General features: G+C 39.3%; 1 protein-coding gene across 1 annotated transcript in view; it reads left to right on the top strand.

The window, feature by feature from the left end:
• RIT2 (Ras like without CAAX 2) overlaps positions 1–2,315 on the top strand; it is a 177,317-nt gene extending 175,002 nt beyond the window's left edge. The window contains exon 6 of the mRNA XM_030968811.1: positions 890–2,315. Coding sequence (XP_030824671.1) covers positions 890–1,117 — 228 coding nt within the window. The 3' untranslated portion in view covers positions 1,118–2,315. The remainder of the gene's footprint in view (positions 1–889) is intronic.
• The last annotated feature ends 13,129 nt before the right edge of the window (positions 2,316–15,444 follow it).

Genomic DNA, 15,444 nt, shown 5'->3' with positions numbered 1-15,444 from the left:
TCCTGCATGTTACTGGATGAACTCTCAAAGTGTAAAAAGTTCCTTAATTGTCAGGCAGTGGCAGGCCTTACAATAAGCATTTAAGCTCTATTTGATGCACACATTAATCAGCACGCTGAGCACCCTTCCATTTAGCAGGCTGGCAGGTCAAATGCCAAGAGATAGCCAATATGGAAATTTCAGAAAAAATGATCTCTGCTTCAGAAGTCAGTGAAAAGAGCTGTGTTGTTTTCCTCTAGGCTCGTCAGTTCCTCAAAATACAGGCACATTTCCCACACATTCTACAAGAGCAGTAAGTACACAAAGCCACTTAGGGAAGATGAGCTGAAAAACAAATAGATTTTGGATCTTCATGCAGCTCAGGTATGAGCTCAGTGATAGGATTACAGGCCTACAAAGACCAAACCACTCCAAGGCATGCTCAGAAATTAATGTGACTGAAAAATATTAGGGTATGAAAGCTGGTGTGCTTAAAGAGTCAAGTTGCTTCCAGGATTAGGTTAATGCTCAAAAAGGATTTTCTAGGGCCTTAATTCTGTGTAAGTCTTTCTAGTCATCCATTCCAACCTATAGAATAAAAGTACCAGCACTGTCAAACCAAGGATTACTGTACTAAAGAGAGGAAATACATGGAAAAATTGATGCATCAGAATTAGAGACATAATATACCTGAGCAAATGAATAGTGCCAGTCTGCTCTGTTCAAACACCTCATGAATTCAGCCTGATCCTTTCACCCCTGAATCTCATCTGTTGGATGCTGTCAGATTATTTTCCTGGTCAGAGATTTGCAGGATCTAAGAAGTCAGACTATATATATTGTAATGTTCTCATGTTGATTAATGTTTTGTGCATTAGGCAATATTTATGGAATTTTCTTTTCTTTGTAGGTCTCAACTGAAGAAGGAATGAGCTTAGCCAGAGAATATTCCTGCTCCTTTTTTGAGACTTCAGCTGCCCTCCGCTTCTACATCGATGATGTCTTTCATGGACTAGTGAGAGAGATTCGGAGGAAAGAGTCCTCACTGTCCATGATAGAGAAGAAGATGAAGAGGAAGGATAGTCTGTGGCGGAAACTGAAGGGATCCCTGAAGAAAAAAAAGGAAAGTACAACCTGATGGCAATTCTCTATGAGCCGCTCGTCAGGAGCTGACCACAGTAACCTGTAATAATTCAAAAATGCAGCATTGACACAGCATCTTCCAGGACAGGTCCTGGAGCTCCTTCCCTTCAGCTCTCATGCAGAAGTTGTTCCTTGAGGGCCCAATTAATGGTTTCCCTGTGACTCTTCTGTTCTGTAGTGTCATTTAGCATTCCCTCTCATACCTTTTCTGCAACTCTGAGTGGAGAAAATACTGTGTTTTTTTAACGTGTGCTCCATGGCTGGTCTTCAAATGCTATGAGTTATGCCAGCATCCAAGGCTGAACCAGCTTCCACCAGCTCTAGGACTATGGATACACTTATTGCCTCCTCCTCTGCATGCACAGGTCATTTCACCATCCCAGGAATGAATGGCATTGATTTCAATGGACATTTTGACTGTTTAAGGACTTTTGGGATGGGACCTTCAGCTTTGCGTTCACATGTAGGTTTAGGGTTAGCGTGTGCTCGGCCTGCACTCCCGTGTCTGTGTGTGACCGTGTCTGAGAGCCAGGCCCAAAGGGAACCTGAGCACTCGCAGTTCTGACCCCGTGCTGCCCCATCCCCTCTGCGTCCTGCCCAGACAGCAGGCAGGTTTTGCAAGCAGGGTAGAAGTCGTGCACCAGCCCTGCAGAGGCTGCAGGGGCACTGCTCCGTCTCCTCTTACCAGAGCTGGCTGGCAGAGGTGCCATGTTCTGCAGACATGCTGTACATTAAAGTCATACATGAGTTTGTGTTGGAAAGGAACTTTTAAAGGCCACCTTGGCCAAACACCTGCAATGGATGGGGAGACCTTCAACTTGATCAGGTTTCTCAGAGTCCTGTTCAGCCTGACCTTGGATGTTTCCAGGGATGGGGCATCCACCACCAGTCTGGGCATCCTTGTGCTTCGCCATCAGTCACCCTCCCCTGTCCCATCAAGGAGCTCACAAGTGCTCTGTCTGTCCTATGAGTCCCAGAGCCCTCCCTGGAGCAGTGCAGCTCTGTCCCAGCATGTAATAGCATCTGTGATGTAGCATCCAGCCCTTGACTTACTAGAGAATTGCATCAGCTCAGTCACCATTGCTCACAGTCCTTGACCATCCAACTGAACCACTTGATTAAGCAGTTGGATAAGTCTTTTTAAATATTCCTTTTTAAAGCTGGCATGAAGTAAAATATATGCTCCTAAACATTTCCCCCCCCCCAGAGTTCCTTTAATGTTGTTGCTATTTATAAATTTTATAGATAGAATACACATAAGTTTTGTCAAAAATAAAGATTGTGATTTCCATGGAGCCATACTAGTAGTCAGTGTCATTTGTGTCTGTCTTGGAGTGATAATTGATATAAAAAAATATGTATCTTTATTAAATGTTCCTTTTTCACTTTTCTTCTGCGATTATTTTGCAGAGTTTCAACCAACTATATTTTGCATAGTCTGTGTGGAAGTGGATTTTTTTCCCCTCTGTAAAATTTGGAAAGATTATGGTATTGTGAATAACTTTAGGTCATTAAAATCTAATGCTTTGTTCTCCACTCTCCCTTCTTTTCAAGGGAATCCAGACATATTTTGTGACTTGCCAAAAATCCTTCATCAAAAGTAATGGTTTGCTGTACATTTTTAGATATATGTGGCTATATTGCTATTTGATAAAGATTATTTTGGAGGAATACAAATACATGTACCCTTTCTAGGTGAATTTTCTGTGTCCTGTCTCTGAAAGCTGAAGTCCGCATTTGCACCATTGTAATTGCTATTATTATTTTATCTGTAATGCCACAGAGATTTTAGGTCAAGTGTCCTAGAGACAAAAAGATGCACTAGTCCAAAGAGTTTATGAGCTAAGTATTAGTGGAGGGACAACAAGAGGCTGCACTGGACAGATGGCAGCTCTGAGACAATAAATAACAAGGGGAAACATCTGTGCCTGTTCCAATCCTGCACAGGGCATAGGGGGGAACGAAGCAGTCATTCCCTGTGTAAGAGAGCATAGAAATTACCACCCTGAGAAACCTTGAGGAATGGTCTTTGTTTTTTTCAGGCAGATGCCTGGGTTTTGAGTCAATTGAAAATCATTTAGTGTTGGTTATGCAATTTCACACCCTAGCACTAAGGGACATATAATATCAACATGAACTTGGGTCTGTATTTTTAGGGGTACCTTGGTTCAAGTCAGTTTGCAAGACAAGGAAAGGCTGCAGAAAACAACATAGATACAGTCCACAATAAAGTCTTAAATGGATTAACTTGATTAAATATAACCATTCACTGGCAATAAGGTCATCTGGTACAGAGCAACATCCTTCCATATTGGTAAAATTTTTGGCCTTTACAGCAGGGTTACCACACACAGCCTGCTCTTGGAAGTGATTCCTGGACTGTGCCAGGTTCTGCACCATGCTGATCAAGCGGTCAAAAAAGTGCTGCTCTTCTGTGGTCTGAAACCAAGATAGGCATCATTCTAACATTTAGGCTGTAAGGATGTGCTCAGGTGTCTCCTGGGATATGTTCCATTAGTGGAGCAGACACAGGTTGCATCACCATATTCTCAGATCTTGCAAGCCCATGAGAATTCCAGGTTCTGCAGGTCTTCAACAACCAGCCCTGAAATGCTCATTTTGAAAGGTATTTGATACCAGATTAGCCTCTCAGGAAGAATGAGGCCTCATACCCTCTGAGGATATTCTGTTACATCTTCTATGAGTAATTTCAGGCATTGAATACATCTTAGGCAGAAAATTCTGTATTTATCTCACTCTACTTTGATCACATAGAACCTGATGATGACATCCAATCATTCAGATCCTCTCTTTGGTTAATGCAGAAAGAGATGTTGGTGACTTTTCCCATATGACATGGATGGTTAGCATTTGGTGAATCCCTCCTGAACTGGCTGTCTCTTTCCAGTGACTCTATTTCCCTCCACAAAAAACAGCCAATCTCCCAGCTAACATTTTGATGTCTAAATTCATGGATAAACCCCATCTGTAAAGATTTTTCCGCTTGATATCAACAGCAGAGAATAGTTCTGCAAATGCTAGGCATTGAGCCTTGTCTCTGAAACACCTCACCATCCTTTACTTCTAATTTGGGAAAGTAATTCTGATTTACCATGACCCAATTCCTCAATAATCTATAATGCTTAACCTCAGTTAATTGAGCAGAGCTGATGGAGGCTAGAGTCAGTGAGGATAACATAAGTCATAACTGCACAAGAGGCTGGGTGCAGCTCCTTTACCTAATTAATCATTTTGATTGCATCACAGAATATTGTATTTAGCTGTCAGACCTAGCTGAGAGAATTAAAAAAAACAGCAGCTCCGTGTCTGAGGACTTTTCTGTGTCTGACTATTCTCTCATCTAATCGTGTCTGGAGGATTTGAAGAAGGAAACAGATCACTTTATTTTGCTGTGTTGCCTACAGTCCCATGAAGGTAGCAGCTATAACTTATTCCACCGTCAGACCATGCTGCAATTGAACCATAATTCAGGTTCCTACAGGAATATAATTAAGGCCAGCTAATAAATAAAATAAAGTAATAACAATTTGCAAAAGTATCCTTGGTGTCTCTCACAAATACATAATATATGGCAGTTAATTACCCTTCTTCACAGCTGTGGCAGATCACATGTTGCCTTTAGTTGAGAAGTGATCTGGGGAAGGCTGTAAGTCAAAGTGGAATATTGCAGAACTTAAGTTTTCCTTTATACATGGCTTTTGCATACCAGCCTTAGAACTTTTGTGCAGTACCCTCCTGGCAGTTCATAACTGTGTTTGCAATCTGTCTTTACAAATGATTGAAAATAGTTTCTTTACACACCCAAAAAGTGTCTACTCTGAGACTGAGATGTAAGAATGCATATCTAGAATGAAAATAACTAGTTATCTTTATTTTGTCCACTAAATATATAATATATCTATAAATATATAGGCAATATACATCCACTATAATATATATAGTTTCTGGATGTCTCTTATTTGTAGGCTTAGATATAGAGCCCTCTCTCTATCATGATAAATAGGAAAATAAAACCAACAAAAACCAAAAAACCATGCAGAAAGCAAAGCTTAGTCTCACAGTGAAGATTTAGACTTCACAACTGTGTCAAATTCTTCTCCGATGTTGAGTGTTTCTCTTGGTGGCCTAGGTGTGAAATTTGTGATAAGCAAAATAGCTGTGAGTGGGTCTTCTTATTGAAAGAGTAACCAAAGGTACCTACTGCAGCCACCTCAGATGGTGACCCTGAAATAATGATCAGCATTAAACTGAAAACTGTCCATGGATTTCACATAAATCACAAAAAGTTTGTGGTTAGCTCCTAGAGCTAAGTATATGCACTAGTGTGGGCCTGAATTTGTACTAAGAATTGAAAGAGAGGTGTCTAACCTGAACAATTATGCTAATATAATTCAATTAAATATACTTACAACAGTTAGCCATATTTAGACATTCCCTTTAGGGACTCTTATTTATGCAAGTGTGCATCAAACACTGTTCTGCATCAAAGATTGCTTATGGCTCTGAAAAAAATCCCTAAAAATTAGCAGAGGAATGGTAAAATCTTTAATGAAATATGAAAATCACTGTTCTCATAACTTTTAATAGCAGCTGAATGGAATAGTGACTTAGACCACATCAAGCTCCCTTTTAGTGCTATTTCTAGCTTGATCTGTTCCTTCAAGTTTGTGGAGTTAGGATGTCTGCCTGGCAAAATGATTTGTAATGGGGATGGCATTGTCTCACAGACACTGTGAAAGTCACCCCAAGAGGCATTGCCCTGCACCTCTAGCCTGATTTATCACTCCCTGATGCTCTTGGTTCTAAACCTTCTCAATTTGAGCTCTCCAATTTCGTTACATCGTGCTGAATTATGGGGTTGTTTTGTGATGAGGACAAATGTCCACTCAAGAGCACCAAACTCATTTCATGATCTGAACTCTTTCCCCAAGAGGTAATAAAGACAAGAACATCCAAAGCCATTGCATCACCTGCTGTATATCTTCTGTCAATAGATAATTAATGTGACAATTAGATCTTCCCATTCTCTTACTTTGTCATGCATCATTTTTTTACAGTGGTTTTGGACTTACAACTATTTCAAAAACTGCATGAACACTCTAGAAAGCCATCATTTTTCATGGTGCTCCTGAAACAGAAGTCCAGTAAAAACATAATTTTAGGAGGGTAAAGTAAAGCAGGTCCTATAATAATATTATATTGCCTTAGTTGTATAAAAAAGCTCCATATCATTTTACCTTATAGATTAGGTAAAATCAATAGAAGAGAAAGGCACATTTGTGAAATTCATTCAGAGAAAATCTTATATATTTATGCTATTCCTGTATTCAAACAAGAGTGTTTGAAATTTTTTTTCCTGGAAAGAGGAAATCAGGATAGAGCTAATAGATTAAATAACTAATAGATTAAATAATTTTAAAAAACTGATGCATGACAAAATACTGTAAACCATGGTTATGACTTCATTTAGCCCATTCCAAAAGTTTATTATGCAGTTCCTTCCATTTGTCTCTCTGCAATTCCAAAACTGAGAGTAACCAATCTGTTTTCACCTCTATCAAGATAAGCTCACTCTTTTTCATTTTACATGGGTATGAAAGCGACAGAACAAGGGGAAATGTATTTAAATTGAACAGAGTAGGTTTATAATAGATTCAGGTACAGGAAGAAATTATTTTCTTTACCACAAGGGTGTTGAGGCTCTGGAACAGGTTCCCAAGCAAAGCTGTGGCTGCCCCATCCCTGGAAATGTCCAAGGCCAGGTTGGATGGGTCTTGGAACAGCCTGGTCTAGTGGAAGGTATTGTCCCTGCCCATGGCAGGTGTTTGGAATGAGATGAGCTTTAATGTCCCTTCCAATCCAAACCATTTTATAATCCTATAATTTTATTTCTTTTGCTGTCTTGCATCAACCCCAGCTATTTAAAAGGCAGCCTCAAATGCTTTTGACAAACCAAACACACAGAGTCTTCTGCCTTCTTCATAAATTTCTCATTAATGCTCACACTGAGGAGAAAGAGTAATGTTTTCCCTGGTAAAGTTTTGCAAAGTCACTCAGCTTTCTGAATAAAAACTGAATTTGCCTCCACTGCTAGACACTGCTGACTAATCACAGATGCCTCTTTATGTAGGACTTGGACTGAATAAGCTTGAACACATGAAGCATTCAGCCAGCATAAGTGGGTAGCGCCTCTGAAGGCAGTGGAAAATCTGATGGTTGATTCACATCTGTCTCCAGAACAAAATTGTACATTACACCATGATAATGAATATACTTCAGTCACACAGAGGAAGATGAGGTTTCTGTCTCTGAAAACTTACAAAATCCATAACACAAAGCAAGCCAATTTAAGCAATTCAGAATAAACAGACTATTAGTAATGACAAGGATAGGCAGAAGGAGGAGAGGGGAATAAAGCATAAGTAAATGTATGAAAATCATAAAATCATGGAATGGTTTGTGTTGGAAGGACTATTAAAAGTCATCTAGTTCAGCTCTCCTTGCTGTAAAAAGGGATAACTTCAACCAGATTACTTTTCACAGAGCCCTGTCCAACCTGACCTTGAATTTTTCCATCTACCACCTCAGTGAGCAACGTGTGCCTCTACTGAACTTGGAAAGCCTTGCAGAATTCTCCACTCTAGGTGAGACTTAACACCTTTTAGAAGGGGACCAAGAGCAGATAAAATGAAAAAAAGATATAAGGCAAGCTCCAGAGATTTGGTTCAAGTGCACCCCCCATGGGAGTTTGGAGGAGGATATTAAGATGAGATGAGTGATACTAAGACAACAGAAATTGATGATGATTTGCTTCATCCTTCATGTGGATCATGAAATCTGGTTGGCTTAGAAAATGAAGTGGAGAGATCACAGAAGTTACAACTGCTATGAGTATGCAAGAGGGTTTAGGAACTTTTAAATGTAAATAAAAAAATAAAAAGAAAACAGCACATAATGGAAAATTGAGCAAGAGGGAACAATACCAAAACTCAGTAAAGTGAATGGGAAGTTTGTATTTCCTCTCTCAGGTTTCTCATGACAATCTGCTTGAACCTGACTATGGAATAAGTTGGTCCCTCACTGAAACTTCTTTAGACACTTAAAAAACCAAATCTCTCTATGGTCTTTGCTGTGTCCCCTTGGTTCAGGAACTAAAAGCAGCTCTTTCAAAAGTACAGTTGGGGGAGAAGTAGGATGCTCAGCTTTGTACTTTTGGAAGGATAGCAGCAAAACCCTCATTTGTATGCCTCATAACTAATATAAAAGATGGCATGATAGCTCCCTGCTGAAGATTTTAAATGATACTTCAAATATATATTTTCATCTGGGAGAGCAGCTACCAGTTTGCAACCAGTGCATGCAGATCTTTCGCTGCTGGCTTTTTCCCTCCCACTGTGCTCAGACCAGATGTTAGTGAAAAATGTAGGAACCTTTTTCTGCTCTCTTGTTTAGTTAATAGGGTGTTCACTGAATACTCCTAAGTCTTTATCTAGCAAAGCTGGATGAAATCCAAGTTATCAGAGAATACAGCAGGGATGTCTTTAAGGAGGCAGATGTTCAAAGGAGTACTTTGAAGAGTTTTTTGACCTGTGAGGAGTTGATTACCATGATGTGGATGAAAGATGAGAAGAAAAATAGATGAAACCACGAAGCCTAAGAGAATGTGCTATACCTGCCAACAAAAAACTTCAGAAAGACTTAAGTTATAGAAGCTGTAAAATACTGCTGTGATAAAAGTTCTGAGCAAGGACAGACCTTCAGGGACTGCAGAGAAATTTGAGAACACTCATTACCATCTCTGTTCTTCCACCTGACAGATTCTTCAATCCACTTGTCACTGAGTAATAAAAATCCTTACAGGGAATCACAGTGGTCCAAAGAGATGGGACAGGAGAAGCTATATTGTGTCACAAAAAGATCTTCGCTTTTAGTAGATAAGGAGGTCTGAGCACTTTGAAGATTGCCCACCATGAGTTAGATTTTGTAAATTAAGAGCAAGTTGAAGACCACTATTAGAAGCCCTCAGTTCACCCTGGACAAAAATCAGTGTCAATTGATATAAAACTGACTGTGCTGTTTGTCAGCCTGGTTCTGAAGCAGCCTGTCCTCCCTGGCCAGCATCTCCCAGACACTGCACAGAACCTGCAGCCCCATGTATTTCTTCTGTTGCCAAATGGTTCACCAGCAGCGGGTGAATGGTGAACCTCTGCCTTACAAACCTGCTGTTGGCTGCCTGTGGGTCTCACCCAGTCAGAGCCTGGAGGAGGAATTTCATCCATCACAACACCCTGGGCTGCAGCAGGTCCTTTCCCCTGGGGTAGGTGTGAGCTGGAGTAGGAGAACCATCACCCCTGGGGAGGCATCTGAAGGCAGATTCCCTTTCCAACATCCTTGAGCTGTGCTGATCAAACAGGCAGCAACAGCTCTTCTTGACATTTTTTTCCCCTTCAGAACATCTTAGAATGGTAGAGTTAAATAAAATTTACCATTTTCTTACCACTTTGGAACTGTATGTATTCTTTTTATCTTGCAGAGCAGGGCAGGCACTATGTGACTGGAAAGTATGCGCCCTATACACCCCAAATAGCCTCAGAGACACACACTTATACAAAAACATAATGTATTCCAACCCCAGCATTTTATCTGTGCCCATTTGTCATGAAGCCTGCACCTGAAATAAAATAGTAAAATAAGGGAGATTTTTTTTCACATCTTTGTATTACCAGAGGGGGAAAAAAATTGACCATATGCTTCATAATTTCACTGATAACACCCACAACATCTATTTTCTATGTGGCCCATTGGGTATCTTTCAGTCACTATTTTCCTAAACATAGAAATCATATTTCTCTTCTTTTCACTGCGAAGAAATCCAGAAAAAGTTGCTTAAATTAAATGTATCATTTTAATGTGACCGTATTTGCCTAAAATAAGTACTAAATTTGTTCAAGTGCATCAAATTCGTGTTGTAGATGAGCAAGATATTGGCACTTAGTGCAGTACTTGCATGTGACTTATTTTAGGTATTTTTAATCTCTGTAAAAAATTTATGCCAGTGAGAGAGCAGAGTCTGCTGGGATGACTTTGGGTATGTACATTAATCAGCACTAGCACAAAAAAGTAAATAGAGGTTCAATATTTGGCCAACTTCCAACAGTTGAGACACATTAAATGGTAGGCGAGGTTTGCAAGGGAACTGGTAAAGGCCTTTACATTTAGGTCACCTATATTTAGACAAGATAAAGCACTATGTCTTGTCCTACTAAGAACTGTCCCAGATTAATAGATCATTTCTCTCCCCAGCTTTCACATTTCTGCAGAGGACTGGTGGGCTGCTGCCTACAAAACAATGCCTGGATTTGAAATAAGAATAAATTGCATTTATCTTTAGAAAATGATAAGTTGAAAAGGATAGGGGTTTATTTTATTTCAACCAACTCATAGTATATTTTGTGGTGTATTTTTTGGTTCAGTTTCTGGGTTTAAGCATGTGCAGTGCTCGGTTAATATGAGTATCATTTACAATGGGTTTTCCTCTTAAAGGATGAGACTTTCTGTAGATCCCCATTGTTGACGGTGGTCACAAGGGTTTCAGGGTGAAGGAAGAGACGAGATGGGCTCCATGATCAGAAGGCTTGATTTATTAAGTTATGATATATACATCTATTATAACTATACTAAAAAGAAAAAGAAAGGAGAGTTTCCAGAAGCTGCTAGCTACCTAACAATAGAAAGTAAAGAATCAATAACAAACCAGCTCTCCCAGACTGTGTCCGAGAGATCTCAGTTCTGGATTGGTCACCAACCCCAAACATCCCAACTGGGCCAATCCAGGCAGACCTGCCACATTCCACAGCAGCAGATAACCTATTGTTTATGTCTGGTTGCTGAACTTCTCAGCTTCAGCAGGAAAATCCTAAGAGAGGATTTTTCATAAAAGAAATGTCTGTGACACCCCATTTTGGAATATTTCACAATCCCTTACCTTAATTAAAGGTTTACAATACAGCAAAACTTATGCTTCATACTGCACCCAACTAAATGCTGAAACCGAAGCAGAATTCCCAGAAAGAAGAGGAAAAGACATTCAGGCATGTTGTCTATCCTCTTCAAACACTGTTCAGTAGAAACCAACTGAGTCAGAAGTCATATCTGAGAAATCAGTGATCCTCAATTAAGACTCTTTAATAAAACTGTTCTGGAACTTGGTTTTGAACTTGTTCTGGAACTTGTTTTTGAACTTGTAAACTCTGGCAATCCAAGCAAAAGGCTAAACCTTTCGTATCCAGTTAAATTTTGCACAACACCCTCCTGAGAAACCTTGAGATACACATTTTTTCCTCTTTTTATCCAATTGCAGAATAGACACAAGTGTCATATAAGTTCACAAATTTCTCTGCAGATAACAGCATTTGGACCTCTAGAGCTTGATTTCCATAGATTTTCTTGCTTCTTGAGGGACACAAGTCTTTCCATAGAAGAAGCCAGAAGCTCTGCACAGCACCCTGAGGCATCCCAATGGGATTCTTGGGCAGATGGGTACATGAGAGAACACAGGAGACAAACAAAACCCCAACATATGAAGGTGTTTCATTGTGTCCTGCTCACATGGAATGATTCCTGACCCATGCCAATGCTCAAACAGTGCCAAACCCAACTGAAAAGGTGTTATCCTCAAAACTCTGAGAGGATTTAGATCACAGAATCCTGGAGTGGTTTGGGTTGGAAGGGAGATTAATCCCCTAATCCTAAACCCCCTGTCGTGGTCAGGGACACCTTCCACTACACCAGGTTGCTCAGAGCCACACCCAAGCTGGCCTGGAATGCTTCCAGGGACGGGGTAGCCACAGATTCTCTGGGCAAATGTGCCAGAACCTCATGATCCTCACAAACAGGGCCATATATATCCACCCGCTCTGTGCCATGGTCCATATACTCTAACACTCTAAAATAATCAGTATCAAAAACCCCAAGACTGTTGTTTTTCCCACTGCAAAGGGAACAAGTTACCTCATGTTTCTCACAGCATCTCCTTGAATAAACTTTGAGTGCTTGTGTGACACGTGTGCAGGACCAGTGCAGCCACAAAATCATTACTGACATATTTCCAAGTCACTATACCATTCCAAAGATGTTTATATGTCTTTTGCTGCCTTGTAAATACAAAATAAATTTGAGAGAATTGTGGCAGCTGCTCTGAGATGTGATGGAGGTTCAGCTTCTATGGACCATCAGGAAGAAATACGAGAAGCCTTTGAGTTTGCAATTTGAAAATTAACACTACAGAGCCTAGAAGAAGCACTGCATTGAGAAAGCTCATTAAAAAAAACAAAAATGGCCTTCTCCAATGGGGAAAAACATTTAAAGCAGCTATTCATTTACTTGAATGAATCTTGAGGTCGTGCTCCATACCAGCTTTGGATCACACTGCATGCTGTTCTCCAGTTATGTTTATTTTACCTTAGTTCTAATTGCCTCATCTAAGCACTGAAATCAAAAACATAGCATTACTTGTGTGGGTTGTACAATCCAAGATTTAAGGGTATTTCAGAAATCCTCTCCAAACTCTGTTTTCTAGGGCTTTTTCAAAGTCAGTTATAAAATTATCAGGAAATTCATTGTAATGGTCACTTTTTATAGAATCACAGGATTACAGAGTTTTTGGGTTGGGAGGAGCCTTAAAGACCATGAAGTTCCAATCCCCTTCCACGAGCAGGGGCATCTCCCACAAGACCATGTTGTTACTCGAAGGTGTCCTTTTCTCAGAGGTCAAGACAAGAGTCTAATAAGGCCACTGTCCAATAAAATAAAAAATATACTCTGCTATTTATCCCCAAAGTTCCTCAAAATCCCCCAAACATGTAAACAACATAAATATACAACAGAGTCATAAAATAGCAAGGTTTTTTGGTTTTTTTTTTTTACAGAATAGGAATGAAGCTAGAATATTCAGGTTTAGTCAGTTCTTGATTTTGGAACCACTTCAATAGGAAACCCTTTGTGAAAAATGAGGGAGGATAGTAAAATTAATTTCAGTATTAATTTCTTGAAGGTTTTCTGTTACAATATCCTGTTCAGTGAGAATTTTTCTTTGTTTTAATATAGAAGACATTAATTTTGCATTCTGACATATATGATTTTAAGAACACAATTTTTGCAGATCAGATATAAAAATTACAAATGTGAAATTATATATGCATGAAATCAATATATTAACTAGAAATCTGTTACTTTTTGACTGAAAATATTAAAGTTTGGGGTTTTTTTTAATTATAAACATGCTTTGCATGTTTTTCTTGTATCGAGTTCAAGTTTTATCTAGTAAATGCTGAAGAATTTTAGTTTTAGTGTTCTATTGAAAGTGTCAGGGCTCTAGAACATTAACAGGGATGGGGCAGCCACATCTTCTCTGGGTAACCTGTGCCAGGGCCCACCACCCTGATAGGGAAGAATTAATGTCCAGTGTAAACATCCCTCAGCTTGAGTCTATTCCAGTTTTACTCCCAGTCTGATAAATCTGTTATCCAAAGTGGGTTTCTAAACTTTAATCAAAGCATTAAAAGTGCTGGGAGATGAACCATGGGATGTAAAGCCCTGAAAAATGATTGAGCTAGTCCACAGAAAACAGCTCAAGGAGAGTGTGTGAGGTCTTGCTCATTTCATAATTTAGTGGATTGTTTAAAACTCTGAGTTAAGCACCTGCGTTTGGCTTGTGCCTTCTGTATTTAATCACCTAAAAGTGTTTATTCTTTCTTGAAATGGACCAAGAAGAGCAGACTGGGATAACAAATGGAGATTACTCTTCATTCAGGGGATCTAAGACAGAGAATTCATCCAACCACAGGCCCAGATTCATGCATCTGAGATGGCTCCAGACCTCTGCTGTACAAAGCCTGGGTATACACCAAACTAAGATAATTATGAAAGTTATTAAAACATAATACAAACAAAGGAGTTGGGCAAGCATTTTGATGCATGAATTTATGTTTCTAAATTCTAAAGGAGAAGTGGAATATTTGCTACCCTCCAGTTCACATACCTTGATTTGGAGCATGGTAGTTCCATTCTGAACCTTCTGTCAAAGTTTCAAAAGACATTACCTGGTTGTGCATCCTCCTAAAGGGAAAACCATGAACAGTTAGATCTGAAAATGAAGATTAGAACGATTTTTTAAGGATGCTGCTGCCTGTTATAAAAACATGTTTCATTTTTATCAGGCGTCTGCTGTAATTAAGGGACTGACCAGTACCAGCAGTTACATAAAACCACTATCTCACTAGAGCAGTAGAAATAAAGTTGCCAAGGTGGTTCTGGTTTTTGTGATATTCTAAACATATGGTGAGACAAAAACACTATAATACAAAGGCTTAAATCTTGCTGGGCACAAAGGCTTCATTTCAACTCTCAACTGAGAAACTGGGACTTTCATTACTATAATAATTCCAGGTAGGAGGGCCAAAAATAGTTGATTTTCCTGCAGACTTAAAAATGAAAATTCTTGAACAACCTGGAATATCTTAGTACAGCAGCAGGTTTTTATGAAGATAGTGTTCATTAACATATTTGCATTACTGTATGCTTCAGTTTAAAAAAAGATAAAAATTCCAAGTTTTGTTGGATTCAGATCAAATCATCCAGGCAAGCTTCCAGAGAGTGGGCTGTTTCCCAAATGACAGTAATTTCATTAGTATATTTCCTGCAGCTCATCCAACATGCTAAACCAAGCACTTGGTAGTAGGTGATGTTGTCTAAATATTTAGTGCTTCTATAACAAGGGTTTGATAAGTGATTTAACTCTGTTTTCACCAAACTAAACAGGTGATTTCATCTTGACACCAGTATGAAAGGAATCAAGGCAGGTACTTTATGCAACTACAATTTACGAAGCTTCCTTTGACTGGGTTTATCATGAGGGTTTTTTTATTCATCACTTATTTTTGAAGGGGAGGAGAGCAGCCAAAAGTGGACGCCGGACAGGGGTGACACAGCTTTAAAAGAGTAAAAAAATTGCTTACAAGAATCCTAGATTTTATTTATGGGCTGGAGAAAATAAGGACAATGTTAAGGGAATAAGGAACTGGGAAAAATTATATGAGGAAGATTCACCAGGATTTTGGCAAATTTTCACATCCTGTTGCAATGTGGGAAGCTTTGTGTCTGAAAAGGTCAGAAACCTGTGCAAAGAGCTCTTTATATAAGCCCATCCATTTCTTGTCTATTTAATCTTAAAATCTTTACTTCAAGTTCAACTTTTATTCTAAATTTGCCATTTCTGCCTCAAAGTCCTTCTTGTTAATTTTC

The sequence above is a fragment of the Camarhynchus parvulus genome, chromosome Z (genome assembly GCF_901933205.1).
Source record: "Camarhynchus parvulus chromosome Z, STF_HiC, whole genome shotgun sequence".
NCBI lineage: Eukaryota > Metazoa > Chordata > Aves > Passeriformes > Thraupidae > Camarhynchus > Camarhynchus parvulus.
Note: the sequence above shows the minus strand (reverse complement) of the source record. Positions and strands in the feature narration are given on the sequence as shown.